This window comes from Momordica charantia (genome assembly GCF_013281855.1).
Source record: "Momordica charantia cultivar OHB3-1 chromosome 6 unlocalized genomic scaffold, Mcharantia_2.0 BLBB01000006.1, whole genome shotgun sequence".
In the NCBI taxonomy this organism is placed as follows: Eukaryota; Viridiplantae; Streptophyta; class Magnoliopsida; order Cucurbitales; family Cucurbitaceae; genus Momordica; species Momordica charantia.
The window spans coordinates 2,825,823-2,844,348 of NW_028275164.1; the positions used below are offsets into that span (position 1 = coordinate 2,825,823).

The 18,526-nt window shown below is 33.7% G+C and overlaps 3 protein-coding genes across 3 annotated transcripts; 1 reads left to right on the forward strand and 2 right to left on the reverse strand.

Moving 5' to 3' along the window:
- Positions 1-1,731: 1,731 nt before the first annotated feature.
- LOC111006868 (putative auxin efflux carrier component 1c) lies at positions 1,732-5,333 on the reverse strand. The gene is made up of 6 exons (XM_022278953.2): positions 4,862-5,333; positions 4,005-4,791; positions 3,549-3,936; positions 2,898-2,983; positions 2,331-2,565; positions 1,732-2,222 (listed from the first exon to the last, which is right to left on the reverse strand). Exons 1-6 carry the CDS (start codon positions 5,132-5,134, stop codon positions 2,156-2,158), a joined length of 1,836 nt encoding a protein of 611 aa, XP_022134645.1. The 5' UTR covers positions 5,135-5,333; the 3' UTR covers positions 1,732-2,155.
- A 4,017-nt stretch (positions 5,334-9,350) lies between these two features.
- On the reverse strand, positions 9,351-11,533 carry LOC111006803 (protein C2-DOMAIN ABA-RELATED 4). The gene is made up of 3 exons (XM_022278876.2): positions 11,344-11,533; positions 10,487-10,582; positions 9,351-9,856 (listed from the first exon to the last, which is right to left on the reverse strand). Exons 1-3 carry the CDS (start codon positions 11,500-11,502, stop codon positions 9,569-9,571), a joined length of 543 nt encoding a protein of 180 aa, XP_022134568.1. The 5' UTR covers positions 11,503-11,533; the 3' UTR covers positions 9,351-9,568.
- Positions 11,534-14,938: 3,405 nt separating this feature from the next.
- LOC111006894 (nuclear localized protein) lies at positions 14,939-18,341 on the forward strand. The gene is made up of 7 exons (XM_022278993.2): positions 14,939-15,574; positions 15,652-15,734; positions 16,021-16,083; positions 16,186-16,287; positions 16,398-16,463; positions 17,386-17,464; positions 17,637-18,341. Exons 1-7 carry the CDS (start codon positions 15,034-15,036, stop codon positions 18,077-18,079), a joined length of 1,377 nt encoding a protein of 458 aa, XP_022134685.2. The 5' UTR covers positions 14,939-15,033; the 3' UTR covers positions 18,080-18,341.
- Positions 18,342-18,526: the final 185 nt, after the last annotated feature.

The window sequence follows — 18,526 nt, forward strand, 5'->3', positions numbered from 1 at the left end:
TTCGTGTTTTATATGTGATCACATTGATAAGAATTTCGTGTTTTTGTTTATTGGTGTTTTGAATGAATTGCTTAAAGTGTATGTTTGAAAGATATATAAGTGTGCTTAGCTTTGACATGACAAACACAAGGTGGAATATATCAATTCAATTTAGCTAAATGGGTGTGAGATTTAGTTTGTCCAAAACTAATGAATGACTATTCTCCATCAAAATTATTCCTTCTTGGAAAGTTCTCTCTAAGATGACGTGGAAAAAAATATCAATATCTATAACTTAGTTTACCAAATTACTCGCGTGTGTATGTTGTCTTTTCAAAGATACAAATGGGTAAAAAGTGGAATTTCAATTCAACAACCTATCATTTGAGTTTCATTTGTGAAAATAAATGAAAAATAAATCAATTCTAATTCTCTGTCTGAATGATGTTATCTTAAAAGACGACAACGTTCAAACGAAGAATTTATTATTTATGATGAAGTTGAAATTTTTCATTACTATAATATTTAATTTTTTGTAAAAAATATTTTAGTCTAAACTGAGGTGATTTATAAATCCATTGATCAAAAAGGGAGAACAACTCTCTTGACAAAAGTTTTGGACTAAGCTAGAAACACATGAATAAACCGCTCCTGTGAATGTACTTCCTCTTTTCACTTACCCAGACGATTACTCTTCCTCGTTGATTTCGAGCATCACAAAACCGCTCACCATCCCTTTCAAAAAGGACAATAATTTGAAGGAAGAAAGAAAAATGTACCATGTTTTAAGAATGTTGTACAAAGCACAAACACAAACGAAGAATATGAAAAGGATAACTGTCGAGAAAAGGTAATATATGCAAGTAGTGAAGAAGGTGAGAAGTTATTGGAAAAAAGAAAAAGAGCTTTTGGAAATGTGAGGATTGTCCCCTAAATATTCCAAAGATTTCCAGTATTATAATTAAATTCTGAGGGTTCCTCCACTTCTATTATAGCATACCATTCACTTTCCTTTAGTAAAAAAATAATTTTAATGGCTTTAAATTAGTTTTAATTTTTGATTTAAAATATATGCCTTGACTAGTTTGAGTTAGTTTAGAATTGACATGATTTGACATAATTGATTTAATTTTATTAATATAGTCTATTAAAATTAAATCAAGTATATAAAATTACCATTTCACCAATACTTTGTTAAGAATTACATAATTTATATTGACCTTAGTACAGCTTATCAAAGCATCTATAAGGAAAATTTTCCTTATGAGTTTGAATGTTTGAATTCCTATTCCCTCATTAATAAAAATTTAATGAATTGATATATTTGTCTAATAATTTATTATTATAAGTAATTTAGAAACCTACCAAAATTATTGAAAATAATTATCAATCAATTTATTGTAATTTTGAAAACCCATAGATCTAGAATCTTTTTCACTATCCATTCATTTTAATTAATTAAGGGTGTTTTTCTTGACTATTTTAATCAAAGATTAGTGTTTTGTTGCCCTTTTTTTAGTGGAATTTAATGCTCTAACTTTTTGGCCCACATTGTAATGACTTAACCAATTGTCATGTTTGTTTGCTGATTTTAATGTAAACTTTTGAGTAATAAAAATGCACGATAATTGCACCCATAATAGTTATATAATTATTTAAAAATTTTTTATGTAAATATTTTCTCAAACTAGGTTTGATATATATGTCCTTTAGGAAAAATACAAATTACCTTTGGTTGCTAAATCTCAGTCATAAAAGCAAGTTTAGCTGCAAATTATGTTTTATACGACAAATACAAACTTAACCAAAAATTAAAAGAAAAAGACACATCTCCATGTCGATCTCTCTTTTCTTTTCTTTCTCATTTTGCAAGACGAGATCTTGTACGAAAAGAAAAATACAAAGAAGAAGGAGATGAAGAAGAATGAAAAAAAAAAAAAAAAACAAAAGGAAAGAAACATTTATGTAAAACAATTTTGCTACAAACTTGATTATACAACTTTACTAGAAAATGCAACTTCATGGAGAAGAAAAAAAAAATCCATCTCTTAATCCTTTTTCCCACTCTCTCTTCTTTGGTTAATAATATAGTTATCTTCCTCTGTGGTGTCTTGGCTCTTTCATTTTGCATTTTTTATAAATCAACTCCAATTCTCTGATCATGTCTATGGAAATTTCAAAGCCCCAACAAAATATAGTACACCAGTGTTATGGGGAGCGCAATCAACATCCCGAATATCACTCTGCAAATAAGTGATCGTAAATATTAATAAGAAAAATATAAATAACATTACAAGAGTTTGAACATAAGACTACTGATTTCTATATAAATTCTAATGGTTAGAACTTACGCTGTACTTAAAATGTCTGGGTGCACGTTGTATTCCTTTGCAAATACAAATGGCACGATCCCTTGCGGCAGAGCTGCCTGAACAATAGCAACATGTAAGAGAACACCTCTGAGGCCAACCGCGATTGAAGCAGCTGCCATAACGGCTGGGCCTGTAAGGAATCTGACTGCCATCGCAAAAGTTGCTATGGAATTTCCACATGCTATGATCCTTGGTTGCAAAGCCATGAATATACCTACATGTTGTCACCAACATTCATATACATATTTAATCCATTTGAATCATACAATTTCTGTAGATGAATGATAAAATTAATATATTACTAAATTTATGCGACAAGATACTTAGCAAGTGGGTAGAGAAGAAATTAGACGACCTAAATAAATACATTAAAAATTAGTATCTCGTCATGTAATTAAATTTGTAATCACTGATCGAAGGTTATGATTAAAAAATGTTAAATAAAAAGCGACTAAAATGACAAATTTTTGAACAATACAGATTAAATTAAAAAATAATAATACTCAAAATATTAGAAATTAGTACAAAATTGAGGTAATTACGTACCGAGACTGAACATAGCCATACCGAGCCCAGCATCAGAAAGAATGGAGATGGATTGTGCTACAATGGCAGGCATCTCAACATGCCACCTGCAAACCAAAATAAATAAATAAATAATCAGAAAACAGTTTTAAAAAAAATATATCCAAACTATGTTGTTATTTGATTTTTCAAAACTAATGGGCATGAAAGATGGGATCTTCCTCGATACTATATTGATATTGATGAAATTCCATTTTTAGGAGTAGTAGTTTAGGACTCGTTCGGTAACATTTCTGTTTTTTTGTTTATCGTTTATAATTTTTTTAAGAAATCTAAACATTTTGTTACTAACTTTGTTGCTTGTTTTTTTTTTATTACATTCTCATCGAGTTTCCTCTTTTTTGTTCCTATTTCTAATTTATTCCAAAACACAAACAAAAAATTATTTTATCATATTTGAATTCATGTACGTTAGAAACATGCAATTTATTTTTTCTTTGCGAAAATGAAGGAATAGAAACAAAAAAGAAAAAAATATATAAACTTCGCTTTATATATCATTTATCTTTTTCAGGTATGATTTTTAACGTTGGTAAAAGCATTTCAAAGAAATTACAAGCAAACATATCTCATATTAAAATTTTAAAAATAAAATAATTATCAACGAAGTACCTGAAGGAAACAAGGGACCAAGTGAGGCCAACCAAGCTGGAATAAGTATTGGGATTTCTGATGAGTTTTCTCCACACCATTATCAGAATCAGCCTCGTCATCACACTCGCCGGCGGCATCGTCTTCGAAGCCGCCCCGTTATTTTCCGATGATCCCTTCTGATCTGCAGCTCCCATTTCATGACGGTTGTGGTTGCTGCTGCTGCTGTTCATCCCTCTGTTTCCAAAGCTGAACTCTTCTCTCTCCCCATCTTTCCGAGGAGAAACCACTAATTTCACTTCTTTTTGGTCATGGCTTTCAGCTCCCCCATAATCGCGGCTTCCAAATACGTCTGACACCGGAGAAGCGCTCGAACTCCATACGAACATGTGCAGATCTTTATTGTTACCTATGGATCAAAATTACGAATAAAAAACTGACCCATTAACTTTATAATCTTGTTAATTTTGCGGTTACCTTCGTCGGATTTGTGTTGCGCAGCTTGCCCATTTGCTGTTCTTTTCCCCGCGATGAAGTTTTTCGAACCAGTCGGCGAAAACATTCCTGGGTTCGGAGCAGGGTAATGCGGCGTCACCGGCGCCGGCGCCGGATTCCCATGGTAATGAAACCTCGCCGTCGTACTCTTCCCTCCGCCGCCGTGCTGTTCCTCTTCGTAATTCGACGGCCGCGGCGTCGGCCCCCTCGACGCCGCCGTGGCCTGCCCGTAGACGTCCGGGCCGGCGCCGAAATGGGAGTAGAAATCGGTGTGGTTGAAACTGGAACCTCTCGGCGTCGGATTTCTCGATGACTGCAACGAATAAATCTCGGCGTTGGTGAGATTCGACGGCCGGGGAGTCGCCGACGACAGCCCCTGTGACCGGCGGGAGAAAATATCCGACCGCGAGGCGTTGGACCTTCTAACGGTGACGTGAAGTTTTCCGTCGTCTTTAATCTCCGCCTCCGTCTCCAACGCCTGCCGGCCGTCCAACGAAACGACGTCGGATTCGACATGGATGGAGACAATCGACGCCGCCGCGTCGGGAAATTGCTCGGAAATCAAATTCCTCGCCCCTCTAAATTCGAACATAAATAACATCAAAGTGTACCAAATTATGCACTGAAGCACCACAATTTGAACCATTAAGCTGCCGGAAAATTCGCCGTACATTCCTTTGAGTAACGGAATTCCCATGACCAGAGTATTGGGCAGAGTCGACAGTGAAAACAGAGTAATTGTCCACTCCAAACACCCTCTGCGGCTCACCTGTAAACGGAACAGATTTTTAATTTAATTAAATTTACGGTAACCCATCAACTTAATTTTGAGTGTTTACCTTTGTCCATACAGCAAGGACTGCCAGGACGATGATTTTTTGGAGAGTGTCGGCGGCGATGAAGCGGAAGTTCATGGTGTAGGGGTTGTTGGAGGCGATGAAGTGGAAGGAAAGGAGGGGGACGGCGAAGAGGGCGACGAAGCGGTTGATGCCGGAGCATTGATCGGGGGTGAAGATCTTCCACCATTTGACGGAGCCGTAGGCCAATATCATCGCGACGTAGAGCGGTACGACGGCGGTCATGACATGGTAGAAATCGGATAATGTGATCATGTTTTGGGGAGGTTGAGAAACAGAGGAAATCTAATGAAGATGAAGAAGAAGGGGAGCAAAATGGGAAAGCTTGTGCTTTCTTTATAAGCACTTTGGAGGGTTTTATGGAAGCTTTTTTTAAACACACTTTTTCTTCTTCTTGGATTCGCCTTTTTGCAACTCATGGGTTTTAGATTCGGATATGTCAGTACCTCTCTGTTTTATTCTTCTCCTCCCTTCTAACTTTTGCTAGTTTGTTTATTCAGATTCATAATTGTGACATGACTAAAATAAAATTTAGGGCATGAAAATTAATATAAAATATCCTATACTAAATCCAGTCGAGTGGTAATTGACATATTTCTCCAATTAAGATGTCGTTCAATCTACCACCACAAAAATTTAATAAATGATTACCAACTTGAGCATATAGCTTAAGAGCTATACCAAAATGTATAAGTTCAAATTTTCGTCTCCACTCGTTGTAGAATTCAAAAAAGAATCCATTAAAATGATTATGAAGTAATATAGTAGTAGTTTGAATGCACTACAACTTACTCTAATACCTCGTTACACTAAAAAAAACATAGATTGATAATAAGTGAATAAATGTATCTTTCTCCAATATTTCTCATATATTTTTAAAATCATCCTATTCATGTATTTCCTAATTCTATGCAAATCTAATGACCTGATCCGAGACAAAGTACATAATACAATAACTAACATGTTGATTTATTTTCAAGCACGAAAGCAAAGAACTTGTCTTTAACACAAACATAATCTAGGGCCCGGGTGTGAGCGAGAGGAATCGATCAAAGTCGATATTTTGAATTAGTTAGACTTTGTGAACCGAGAGGTCGATATCAATACAACTCGAAAACAAAGAGAAAGAGTTAGAATAGAATGGGGTTAAAGAGGGCAGTGAGGGAGTGGTGGGAGCACTGTTGTTGGGCACGCGAGGAGGTTAGGCAAATGGTAATTAGTGGAGGAGGACAATGAGATAGAAGAGGGAAACATAGAGAATATGAAGCCAACAAAACCAACAATAACGTAATAAATGGGACCTCAAAAATTAAAATTCCCCACCACTCGCAACCCTACCATTACTCACTCTCAACCAATCACATTTTGTTCTTTAAAAAAAAACATTTCTATCCGTAAACCCGAGTAAGTAGCTGCTCAATCAAAGCATAGTTCTTCTGTAGTTGAAGGTTCAATCATCTGTCTCTACATTTATTAAATTCATAAAGGAAGAAAGAGTGGTAAATATATATAACAATTTTTTAAAATGGGACATTAATCAACAATTAACTTAAATAATAGCTAACATGAAGTTAGCTCGACAGTAATTAACATATATCTCTGATCAATGGGTCATGAGTTCGAATCCTCCACTCCACTTATTGTACTAAAAAATAATAATAACTTAAATAATAATAAATACTTAGGAAGTTTATTATACGACCAATTAAATTCTATATTATTCATTGTTGTAATATATTGATTAATAATTATCTTGACAAATTATTGATTGACATTTACACGTATATTGATGATTTTGTTATATTTACAATTATTTTTAGGTGATATATTTTTACAATATTTTTGTAAAGTATGTTGAATTGCAATTAGCCCTTATTTTAGCTCCCTTTGATCAAAACGTTAGTAATTTCAACTAGTCCAAGTATGCGTAACTTTCTCTTGATAATGGTCAATTATCTCGACTCGTCAATGATGAAGGTAAAAATCATCAAGGATAAAAATCACTAGCAAATAATCAAATGGAATGACCAATCTATAACTTTACAAAATCTTAATATTTTTTTAGTTAGGATGGAGGTTTGAACCTTCAAGGTCGATGATATATATGTTTGAATTGGTTTTAGATATTTTTTTATTCATTATGTATAGTATTTTTGTAAGTTTTATGATTTCTTTTTTCTATTCATCGATAGGACGTGTTAACATAAAATTTCATGTTCATGTACCCATACAAGAAAAAAAAATTCATTTGCATGTAACGTTGATAAACATTTTTAATATATATTTTCATTATTAATATATTGACACAACACATGAATATTGCAATTATTAAATTTATGCTCAACTAAAATGGACCGATAATGATGAATCTTTATTTATTTTGTCAATTTCATTATCTCTATGAGTGCATGTAAGAAATGACATAAAGCCACGGCATCATATTACATTATTTTATGACAAATACAATTGAATATTGTAGAAATTATATAATGTTACACAAAAATATTTGTATTATGCTACAACTTTATTTACGCATTAATTAAAATAATATAGATGAAAATGAAACTCTTAAAATCACAAATATTTCAGTAAAACAAGTTAAGCATAAAAATTAAAAAGATAATTATATTTTCATCACAAAAATTTTAATTAAGTTTGTATCTAGACCTTCTATTTCAAAATGTTACCATTTTACTTTAGAAGTTTGAAAATGATTCATTTTATTTAGTTTTTTTCCCAAAATATGGCTTTTAATATAATTGTTTTCTTAAAAAAGAGAGACATGCATTAATAATAATATTTTCATGAAATATGTGCACTTTTAAGAAAATCTAAAAATAGAGTAGAAAAGTGAAGATCCCATTAAATTGATTTATCCATAAAGTTGGCTTTTTTAAAAATAAGCTTTAAAAAGTCCCTACGGAGGCCAAGTGAAGCTAGAAACCCTAGCCAATTAACCTAAAAAATCTTCTTTTAAGGAAAAAGAATAAACTTTTGTATTTGGATTAGGTCAATTTAAAGTAAGTTGCTTTGAAAATTAACTACTTTTTTTTTTATCAAGGTTGCCTTATTTTGGGGGAGAAGGTTGTCCTTTTTCTTAAGTCAATAAAAACTATACTCTATATAAGGCTGGCTTAAGATATAGACGAGTGAAGACAAGATGAATATATAAATGACAAGACGAGGCATAAAGACCTCATTACATACGTAATCAATAGGACAAAAGGGAACAAACACTATTTAACTTGCAAGTCAATTTGTACGAATCACATGACCTCTTGGTCAGAGATAGATTCCTTAACCACTTGAGCTATACTCGGTTTTGACCGTACAAGTTTTCACGGTCTCATACATACACAACTAAAACTTGATAATGAAAAACATTATCAATGTGTGGTGTTTTTATAAAATGAGATTTTATTATTAGCTTATATATTTAAAAAAAGATTGAATAGAAGAACATTAATTTACATAATATAATTGACTCAATGTATATATGTCCAAGTAACGTTGACTCAATGTATATATCTCCAAGTAACGTATTTATCGAGGCGAATAGAAATTAAGAGGTCATTGATAAACATTTCATTTTATATTTTTGGTTTTTGAAAACTAGACTTATCTAATAACCAATTTCAAATATTCTATTTTCTAATTTTTTAAAATTTTTTTAAATTCTTATTAAAAAATTTTCTTAAAAAAGTTAAAGTAGTTTTTAAAAACATATTTCTATTTTTTAAATTTTATAATTTTTTCTTCTAATGCTCATTGTTTCCTTCCACATATTTGTCCCTAATAAATTTCTTTCTAATTTTTTCTCACATGAATCTCTATTTAAAAAATTTATCTTTTCTATATAAATTTTTTTATATCTTTACTCTTATTTCTCTTATTTTAAAAAGGAAAAAAAAAACAAAAACAAAAGTTTAAACTTAGGAAAAAACAATAACAATAATACTGCTATAATCAATATTATTATCTTTAGCAATTTTTTCAACAGCAATCGTGGCCGTCGTCGATCTTTTTGCCTCCAGCCGTCCTCTATTTTTTAAAATACATGGCATGTAATTAAATACACGTATATTTAACAAGTAATTATTAGTATTATTATTATTATTATTATTAATAATGACTTGTGGGACTTGGTTTTATAGGCTTTATAGGCTCTAGTTTCCAATTCTAAAGAGACACCGAGTTCACAATTTTAATAAAGTTTTGGTAATTAAATTTGAGATGGAAAAGTTTAAGTTTGAAAAACATATGCTTAAATGACACCAAAAACAACGTTAAAGAAATTTGGGTTCAATAATGTCTTAGAGATAGTGTATAATATAAAAGGTAAGATTTATTAGCCTGAATTTAACCGATGTATAACTTGAAATAAACGAATTAACATAATAGAGAGCATCAAAATAACTCAAGTTCAATCAGAATGAAACTATAAGTTACATTGGAAAATACAGATCAAGAGTAAAATCAACTTATTCAAGATATTCATTAGAAGCCGAAGTCGAAGAGACTATCATCCTTACATAATATGCTACAAATCAAGCATAATATAGACTGACTAAGATACATAGAATCGTAAGAATGATAGAAATCCTATACAAATATCTTGAAGAAGGAAAACCATAGAGAGTGGAATGACCTTACTAGCTAGCGAGGGGTGTTGATGAACCGAATCGTCTTTTAGCCTTTGGATTTTGGAAGTTCAATCCACTGTAATTGAATTTCGACTTCCCCGCATTCGACATTTTTCAATCTGAGGTAGATATCTTGGACTACCTTACCATTTTTCCACACAATACAGCTCTCTTCGGCAAGACAGTTTTGCCTGCTCGGTAGCAATCGTGTGATTATGGTTTCACTGGGAAGATTTTTCAAGTTCATCTTCAGGGCTTCCATGAACGATTTGATATCGAACTCCGCACGTCCCATTTTATCGTCCTTGGTAAATGTGTCGTGATCGTAAACAGTCTGTAACCAACTCGGAGATGAATTTAAGGAATTAATGCAATGTAAGGAAGCAGGGTTTCCAATGAAGAAAGTAACGGAAGTTGATTTTAGTTTGGCATTAGAACAAATGGCTCATAAAAATAGCTTTCATAAAAGCTGAAAAAACAAGAAATGACAAACACTAAGCAAAAGAAAAGGGTTAAAGTACAATAATATAAAACAGCATTCTTAACAGTTAACAGTTCTTCGGATTCACAAACGTGAAGAGTGCCACAAAAGTCCAGCTTTCTCTCACAATATGATCATGTTTATTTGAGAAATAACTGTTCCGGTGGTTGTCGATGTAATAATAATTATTATGGAATATGACAGAAAGCTACAAAACGATAGCGTTCATGGAAGCAACCATTGGGACTCGAGAATGATCACTTATAACTTGGAAAGAACGCAGTTGTCTACAAGGCAAAAGAGCTTAACCTGATTTTCATCAATTGCAATTACTAAGAAACCATCAGCTTTGTAATTCAAGTTCAATTATGTCTACATGGAAATTTTAAGAAGCTAGATTGGTGACAAAGCAACCACATATATATCATTTTAACGGAGAAAATAAGCATCATATAGAATGAGTAAGAAATAAAGAAAGATTACCAGCTTAATTGGAAGATTCGGATCGCTGACAGTAAGAGTTAGATCTTCATTCCATTCAGGATTGACATCCTTCTTTATCACCCGAGTCTTCAGTTTCTAAATTGAGAGTTCACAAGCACGAATGTATTCAGCAGCATCAGTACATGAACATTAATTTTCTGTCTCTCTTTCTATCTTTTCCTTAATAAGAAACAACAACTTAGACGTACACATCATTATGGAAACCAGAATTTCATATCTAACATTAAGATATCCTAATTAGTCATCATTTTAACGTCATTGTTCATTGGACCATTAAAATCTTCGAAGGAATTGACCTGCCTAAAAAGGCACAATCCCTTTCTACAATTCATCATGATGTTCATTCATTGTAACGAAATTTCATGAGTTAATTCAATAGATAAGAATTTAAATCATCTCGTCCCTTAGAAGAAAAAAAAACCCAGATTAACAACAGCTCAGGTCCACCCACACAAGTTCTATTCCGCACCCAGAAGTTGCAAAACCAACAGGCGATTTCAGAGTCCCACTCTTAATGAGGCTTTTTGGCCCATTGCCCAATTATCCTTCCCCTCAAGTACGCTGTAACTGCTACCTCGCCAATCATACCAAATAACCAATCCGATCATAAATTCCACCAATTGGTAATCATTACTCATTCTTAACCCTTCTCCAGAAAACAAACTACTTCTCTAAACAAATCAATAAATTATTCCGTAGTTTACGATCTTACAGCATTCCAAATGACCTAACGACACAAAAGCTCCTAATTTACATCCAAAACTCCAGCAGACGAAAGAAACCTAAAACAAAAACGAAGGTGATGATCAGAGAAGAATAGAGGAGAAGATATATACTTGTTTGCCCATCTTGACGACGACATAAGGATCGCTGCTACGAACATCACGAACAGCGAGATTGACACCACGGATGATGCGAATACGGAGAAGTCCGAGCAGATTCTCCATTAGCGACAGCCGACCACCGCTCTTCGGCGATGATGGTGAATCCCGCATGTCTTCCCTCGCTCCCCTCTATTTATACCACCTGAAGAAAACAAATACAAAAGACTTTCAATTCGAAATTTAATTTAAAATTAATTTAAACATCAGCAATTTTCGTGGGACCCAGAAGGTTACCGACTCTTTCTGGAATAGGTCTTTCTTATGACCTTTTTTCTCTTCGATTTTCCTTTAATATTTCTTTGATTTTCCTTCCTGGGACGACAATTCTAAATATGGTTATAATTTTTGGAATAAAATTTGTTGGGTGACCGAGAGATCCGGTTGTAGGTTGCGAAAACGATGGGAAGGACGCAACTTTAGTGGATGAGGTTAGAGGCGTATGAAACGACGTCGTACCAGTAAGTCAATTCAAGCAAAAAGACTTTGGACTCCCTCGAGATGCCACGGATCGTTTTCGCTTGATCAAACAATTACGGGGTTAATTTTGACATCTCACATACATGTTATTCTAATAATAGAATTACACTTTCTGTCGTCGGAAATTTGAACTTAATTTAATCATGAAATTTGAAAAATCATATTTTAGCCTTTGAGATGTGAAAAAACATAATTTTACTATTATTACATAGAGTTGGAGCTTGCTCCCCCTCGAAAGGACGTGTGTCCTTTTAGACTCGGATCTATGAAACATCAAAAAATTTTGATATAGAATTCTTCGAATTTGAGATCTCTAAGTCGGTTTGGTAAATTCTTGTTAACTGAGCTGTCCCTTGAAAACTCTTTTAAAGATTATTACATGGTAAGTGTTGTTATTTTTTTCCTTTATTGAAATAAAAATCTATATTATAGGTGTTGTTGAATAAAGCCAGGTGGATATGTTAGATAATGACATGTCAATGCCTTAGTAAGGTCAATTTTAAATAATATTTCCTTCCATTTCTCTCTTCTCTCAGCTTTCTCTTTTTTTTCTTTTTAACTTTTCTCTCGAGTAAAACAATTAAACTAAAATATATATACTACTCCTCAAATTTCAAAAATTATATAAAATTAAAAGCAAAAACGTGACCAAAGTCATATTTAAAATCATCGTTCTAAATATCCATCGATACGTCGACATTTCCATCAATATATCCATGTTTCAATGGGTTCGACGAAGGGTAAATCAACATTTTCATCATAGTACAAGAAAATCGACAAAATATGAAAAATATCAACAAAATGTCACTAATATATATATATATATATATATAATATTAATATTAATTATTTTTAACTCATTTATAAATGAAAAAATGTTTATTTGTTAATTTAAATATCTTTTTACGGTTTTTAATTTTTCTAACTTTTACAAAAATATCCATTGATATCGACATTTTACCGATAAAATTGAGAAATATATATATTTTTTCTGCTAGACAAAAAAGGCTTGATTTTTCCATGGATATCTAAGGAATATTTCTGTTTGATTGTTGGAAGACCTAAATAGACACATGTGTTATCTTTCTAAGAGCAAACTCACATGTTTCCAATAAATAATTTGTTGGGATTTTAGGTATAACTTTAAAGCCTATCCAAATGGTGACAATAATGTTTACTTTATATAATGAACATATTCATGTTTTGTAATGAATTTACATTAATGTCCACAAACATGTTGGGTCTTTAATGTTTGATTCTTGGAGATGGATTCATTTAATAACTCGAGGAACATATTCGGATGGTCGTGTGGTAGCCACGTGTTAATATATAATAATTTCTGGTCAGAAGTATATAATTTTTCTATTTTCATATTTAACGAGTACATTTACCATTTATATGTATTAAATGAAATAATGTCATAGATAAATGAATTTCATGATGTGACATTTTTGTTATACATGAAATAAAGCGGACCAATAACGAATTAAATGTGATATTTAGGGGTCAATCTTGAATCTCAAAGAGTCGCCTGAAAACTCAAAGGTCGAGACCTGGAAAAGAGTAGATCCGACTCAAAAACCAAAGCTGACAGGCAACGTGTTGGGACCAGCTCTTTACAAGTAAAGAGTCAACCATCCTGTGAGTCGGCCTGCCAACATGATAGCTGACCACCGTTGGGTCATGGCCCATAGTAAGCTTATTAGGTCGAGGTTCAAATAAAGCAACGTAGAATACCATCGCATTTGAAGATTCTCTTGATCATCAATGTAGGGGTGTCAAATTCGAAATATCGAGATTTAAGTAATTCAAAAAGGAAAAGATATCTCGATAACTCTAAGTTTTATAATCTCATAATCAAAGTAAAGCTAAGAAAGTCCTAATTCTTTCTATGCTTCAATAAACTCTATATGACTTAAATATTGGAGTGCGTGCGGTTAACATATTTTGTTTGGCATGTTTCGTCAAAGTCTTTTTATTCTAAAATATTGGTGTGAATTCAATAATCTTGTTAGGCCAAATTCCTACCTCAATAATTTTAGTTTAATATTGACATAGTGACAAGAAGCTTAAGTGTTGATACTAAATCCAAATTCGAGCACTCAATAAAAACCAAAAAAATGTATATATGTTTTAAAGGCCTAAGATATTTCTAAGAGTAACAACCATCGAAATAGTGATCATTACCATAAACATGATCATAGTGTGATATTTGGCATAGTGGCAGATATTTTGAAGTGCAATCAATAATCTCTATAATATATTTGTAACTCTTTATAGACTATAGCCATAAATAATATTATTCTTATTTTTCATCACTTGTAAGCATTTAATCTAATGGTAGGGATAATAATGAAAATTTTACAGATATTAGAGATTAAATTGAAATCAAAGTTGAAATAGAAAGACTACAAATATAATTGGTTTAACTATTAGTGGAACCACTACACAATAAAACTATTATTATTAATTTTATGACAAAAATTAATTACTGAATCATTTATCATTTTAGAGACAAATGAACCATATTCCTGATGATTAAATTACTCAATTTAGTATAAGATGGCTATTTATACAAAATAATTTTAATTTATCGTCTTTTTACCTTTTCCGATTTATTAAAAAAAAGGGGAAATTTGCAAAAGCTATCCCTATCACACCGTCATATTTTAAATTTGATCAATTAAACCCCAAAACTTATAAAATTATTACAATTAAACCTTTAAACATTGCAAAATGCGCATCAATCACCTTTGAACTTTAACTATCTGATTGTTACAATCAGACCCAGATCATTTGCTTCAATGGTATGTTTATTAAATCAAAATATCAACTCAACATGGATTTGAAAAATAAAATTTTCTAGGGGGTAATATTACACTTTTCAAATTTTGTAAAATTCCTTAAAAGTGGGTTAAATAGTAGCCATTATATAATTCGAAATTCTATAAAATTGAAGTTAGTTTGTGCATTTTGAAACATTTAAGGACTTAATTGTAAAATTTTATTGTTCAAGAAATATCCCTGCATACTTAAAAAAAAAAAAAAAAGTATCCCTAAAAATCAGAAATGGGCCTTATTTGAACATTAACGGGCGGGGGCCGGCCGCCCAGCCCATTTCAAGAACAGTGACGATGATACTTGCCGGGAAAGCAAACATGGAGAATGGACCGTCAATCCTCTTTCAGGATCTGCTTTCAAAATTTCCCGCGCGGCATGACAGTTCCCCCTTCGAACCCTAAAAAAATGGAACCATGGGAAGCTCTTGATCTTGATTACTCCGACGTACATTCTCTCCTCCGCCCTCTGAAGCGCCACCGTAGCCCTCAACCCCTCTCCGCTTCCGAACCCACCGCCGCCACTTCCAGTTCCGCTCTCCACTGCCAATCCCAATCCGATAACCACCAACCGGGTTCGAATTTCTCTTCTCAGATTCCAATTTGTCAATCCCGACGAGTTTTCACTGAAGTAGAGCCCCCGTGTCCCTTCGCTCCATCGTCTTCGCGTCTCATTCCTGGCCCTGCCGGAGCCGTCCAAGCGGCAATGCAGCGTAGAACCCGCGGGGATAGCTGCTTCTATGTCGGCGATGAAGAGCCCGTCCCCACTCAGGAGTATATAAGGAGAGTCATGGAAAACGGTGATGAAGAGGACGATGATTTCGGTGGCAACCAGTGGCTTTGCGCTTTGGATTTTGCCCGCGGCCTAGGTTCTTTTTGTTCTCGGTTTGTTTTGTGACTCGAGGAGTGTGAAATTGTTGAAGACTTAATCCAAGGGTTTTTGTAGGTGCGATGGAGGGTAATGGAGCAGTGTCTGAAACTCCTTTGAGTTCTATCAAGAATGGCTTTAATGCTGAGAAAGTTGCTTTGGTAATTTGTATTCAAACCCTTATTTTCGCTTTTCTGGCGTGAAAAATTGTGGAAGCTAGAGAATGACAAATTCCTGACGTCGCCACCATTTTGATTACGGGAGAGAGATAGAGAACCAACGATATTCAGATGATTATTGCTTAAGACCCATTTAGTGGATCTTTATTCTTATATCATTGCATCAAATATTGCTAACATTTCTTCACTTTAGCTTCTTGTCGTTGCAAAAATTCAATTAGGGTTTGGTGTTTTCTGTTAATTCTGTTCTGTGTGGCTGCCTTGTTAGGTCGTTGCCATTATCAAATCTTGTACCTCAAATGGTCTGGGTGGTATGATGGTGACTCTAAAGGTTAGATTTCTGAATATACATCTCCCCATACACACAGAAAGTAGCATTCCAAAATTTCAATATTCTGTGGATGTGAAAATGAGCATGAACTTCTGATGCCAGGATCCAACAGGTACAATAGACGCTAGTATTCACCATAGTGTCATTTCCGAGGGAAATTTTGGGAAGGACTTATCTGTTGGTGCAGTTTTAATGTTGAAGAAGGTTTGATTTCATTATTTCCGGCATTTGGGTAAATTTGATTGGTGTGTGGAAATTGAACCCATTGTCTTATTCTGTCCACAATGCTCAGCGTACCATCATTTATCTTCCAGGTTGCTGTATTTTCCCCAACACGCTTTGTACACGTGCTTAATGTAACATCAAGCAACGTTATCAAGGTATGGTTTGCTTTAAGAACTGCACAAAAAGTTAGCAAGCCTTCGTACTAAGGAAGAAACTATTCTGTTATGAAAACTCTGTTTCTAGTCATATATTCATGTGTACTCACTTTTCCTATATGAAAAGTAAGGCCCCGAAAGAAATAAGGAATCATTTCTAGCTTACTGGACAAAAGAGATTTTTGTTTTTTGCACCAATTGTACATTTCCTTTTTGTTGCATCAAGCAACCAAGCTGAAGGCATCTGTTGTGACAACTCACAAGAGTTGGACAAATTGTCAGCTAGTTCTTGTGCTTGTAGACAAACGTCATCTGTGATTGAACAGCTTATGCAGGCGTATAATGATTATATTAAAGAAAAGTTTGACGCTTAGTCTGTTTGACAGGTAAAGGATATTTGACCCCTCAAAAATTTTTGTTTGTTGGTTTAGTACATGCATTTTCATATTTGTACATCCTGCAGGAAAGATAATCGAGTGGTGATTTATCATTGGTAGTGTCAGCAATTATTATTTGTACTGAGCTATGCTTAGGTCGGCGAAATCCGATTCTTGTTGAAGTCAGCATCTTTACCTTTTAATTAGATGCTATGCCTATGACATTAATTCAGCTCGGGTATTAGGTGACCATATAGTTCAGCCATAGTGTATCTAATCCTGCTAGGAATTGTGTTAGATTCCCATAATGAACTTACTCCTAGGACTCTTTGTAAATTAATCTTAGGCTTAGGAAATATGGATGCAATGAAGATATATAGTTACAGAGCAGAATGTATGGGAAATTCTTAAAGATTTCTTGAAATTTATGATGTTCTTTCCCATTTCTAGTTCATGATTTACGTTCATAAGTTGCATAACTTGGGAGCACGCACTTTATCTTTTGTTTGCCACCAACTATTTTTTGCTTATCCTTTATCCCGTAGGTTATTTCTAAGGACAGCGGACCTCATATTGAGCACAATAATCCTACAGCAATCAGACAGCCTGATTTTATAACTGGAGGTCGACAATATTTTTCATACAAATTCCTGTTTTATCTAAAGCCATATTTATTGTGTATATATCTAGTGGTTTTAGTGGGAAAATAGAAGCTTTTTTCCCCTCATATATGCTTTATTACTGGAACGACTAGGATAAGATGTTTATTTTCAATTATTATCCTTTAACTTTGCAGAAACCATGCCACAGAAGAATTTGTATGTGTCACGCGAAACAACTAAAAATATCATGAACAATTTAAGGCAAAGTTCTAAATCGAGCAATTGCAAAGGAAGTGGAAACAACAGAAACCAACAGACTATCGTCGAGAAAGACAGTGCGGTGATGAACCCGGGTATGTCGAAGGGAATCTCAAATTTGAGTTTCAACACTTTCCTGGTTGACCAAGATCAAGAAACAGGGCAAGATGAGTACATCAACCGTGGTATGGGTACAGATACAAGCGAACTATCACAGGCCAAAGAAAATGATGTTGCTGCAGCCAACGCTACACAAGTTCCACATAATCAAGAAGCTGAAACAATTAATGAAGTGAAAAAGGCTGACACACGAACACAAGGACCCTTACTCCCACAATGGACAGATGAGCAGTTGGATGAGCTCTTTGTATTCGACTGAGTTAATGTAAAATTCTGATGCTTATAAACATGTCCTCAAAGGAAGTTATGGAAATCATTGTCCTGCTGATCTCTGCCCTCGATGCATTTATCTTGTTCTGCAGTCTTCGATCTCGGTTGTTTTGGAGAGGGGGACGAGCAATGCTGCGTGGATTGGTGATCAGCCAAACAGGTTTTCTTTGTAGAAATACATAAATAGAAGTTGAATTGTGAAGAAGTAATATACTTTCACAATGATAGAAATGCCACTAAATATTATATCACTCACAATTCTGCTAACGTTGATACTCCTAAAATTTAAGTGGAAAACACTAAAGAGGATCCAGTTAAATCTCAGATGTGGCCGAGAAACGCTTTAGTTAATTCTAGAGTCTTTCATAAATAGGTTGAAAGATTACATTCATATTTTGAAGATATCAAAAACTATCTCAAATTGCATTGCAATCAT

Excerpts from the sequence above, each read along its gene's own strand:
- LOC111006868 (XM_022278953.2), bottom strand. The coding sequence starts at position 5,134 with ATGATCACATTATCCGATTTCTACCATGTCATGACCGCCGTCGTACCG. Across the intron at positions 4,792-4,861 it reads TCCTTGCTGTATGGACAAAG|GTGAGCCGCAGAGGGTGTTT; the intron begins GTAAACACTCAA and ends TTCCGTTTACAG. Across the intron at positions 2,566-2,897 it reads TATGGCTATGTTCAGTCTCG|GTATATTCATGGCTTTGCAA; the intron begins GTACGTAATTAC and ends GACAACATGTAG.
- LOC111006894 (XM_022278993.2), top strand. The coding sequence starts at position 15,034 with ATGGACCGTCAATCCTCTTTCAGGATCTGCTTTCAAAATTTCCCGCGC. Across the intron at positions 16,084-16,185 it reads GTATGATGGTGACTCTAAAG|GATCCAACAGGTACAATAGA; the intron begins GTTAGATTTCTG and ends TTCTGATGCCAG. Across the intron at positions 16,288-16,397 it reads CAGTTTTAATGTTGAAGAAG|GTTGCTGTATTTTCCCCAAC; the intron begins GTTTGATTTCAT and ends TTTATCTTCCAG.
- LOC111006803 (XM_022278876.2), bottom strand. The coding sequence starts at position 11,502 with ATGCGGGATTCACCATCATCGCCGAAGAGCGGTGGTCGGCTGTCGCTA. Across the intron at positions 10,583-11,343 it reads TCGTCAAGATGGGCAAACAA|AAACTGAAGACTCGGGTGAT; the intron begins GTATATATCTTC and ends CTCTCAATTTAG. Across the intron at positions 9,857-10,486 it reads CGAATCTTCCAATTAAGCTG|ACTGTTTACGATCACGACAC; the intron begins GTAATCTTTCTT and ends AGTTGGTTACAG.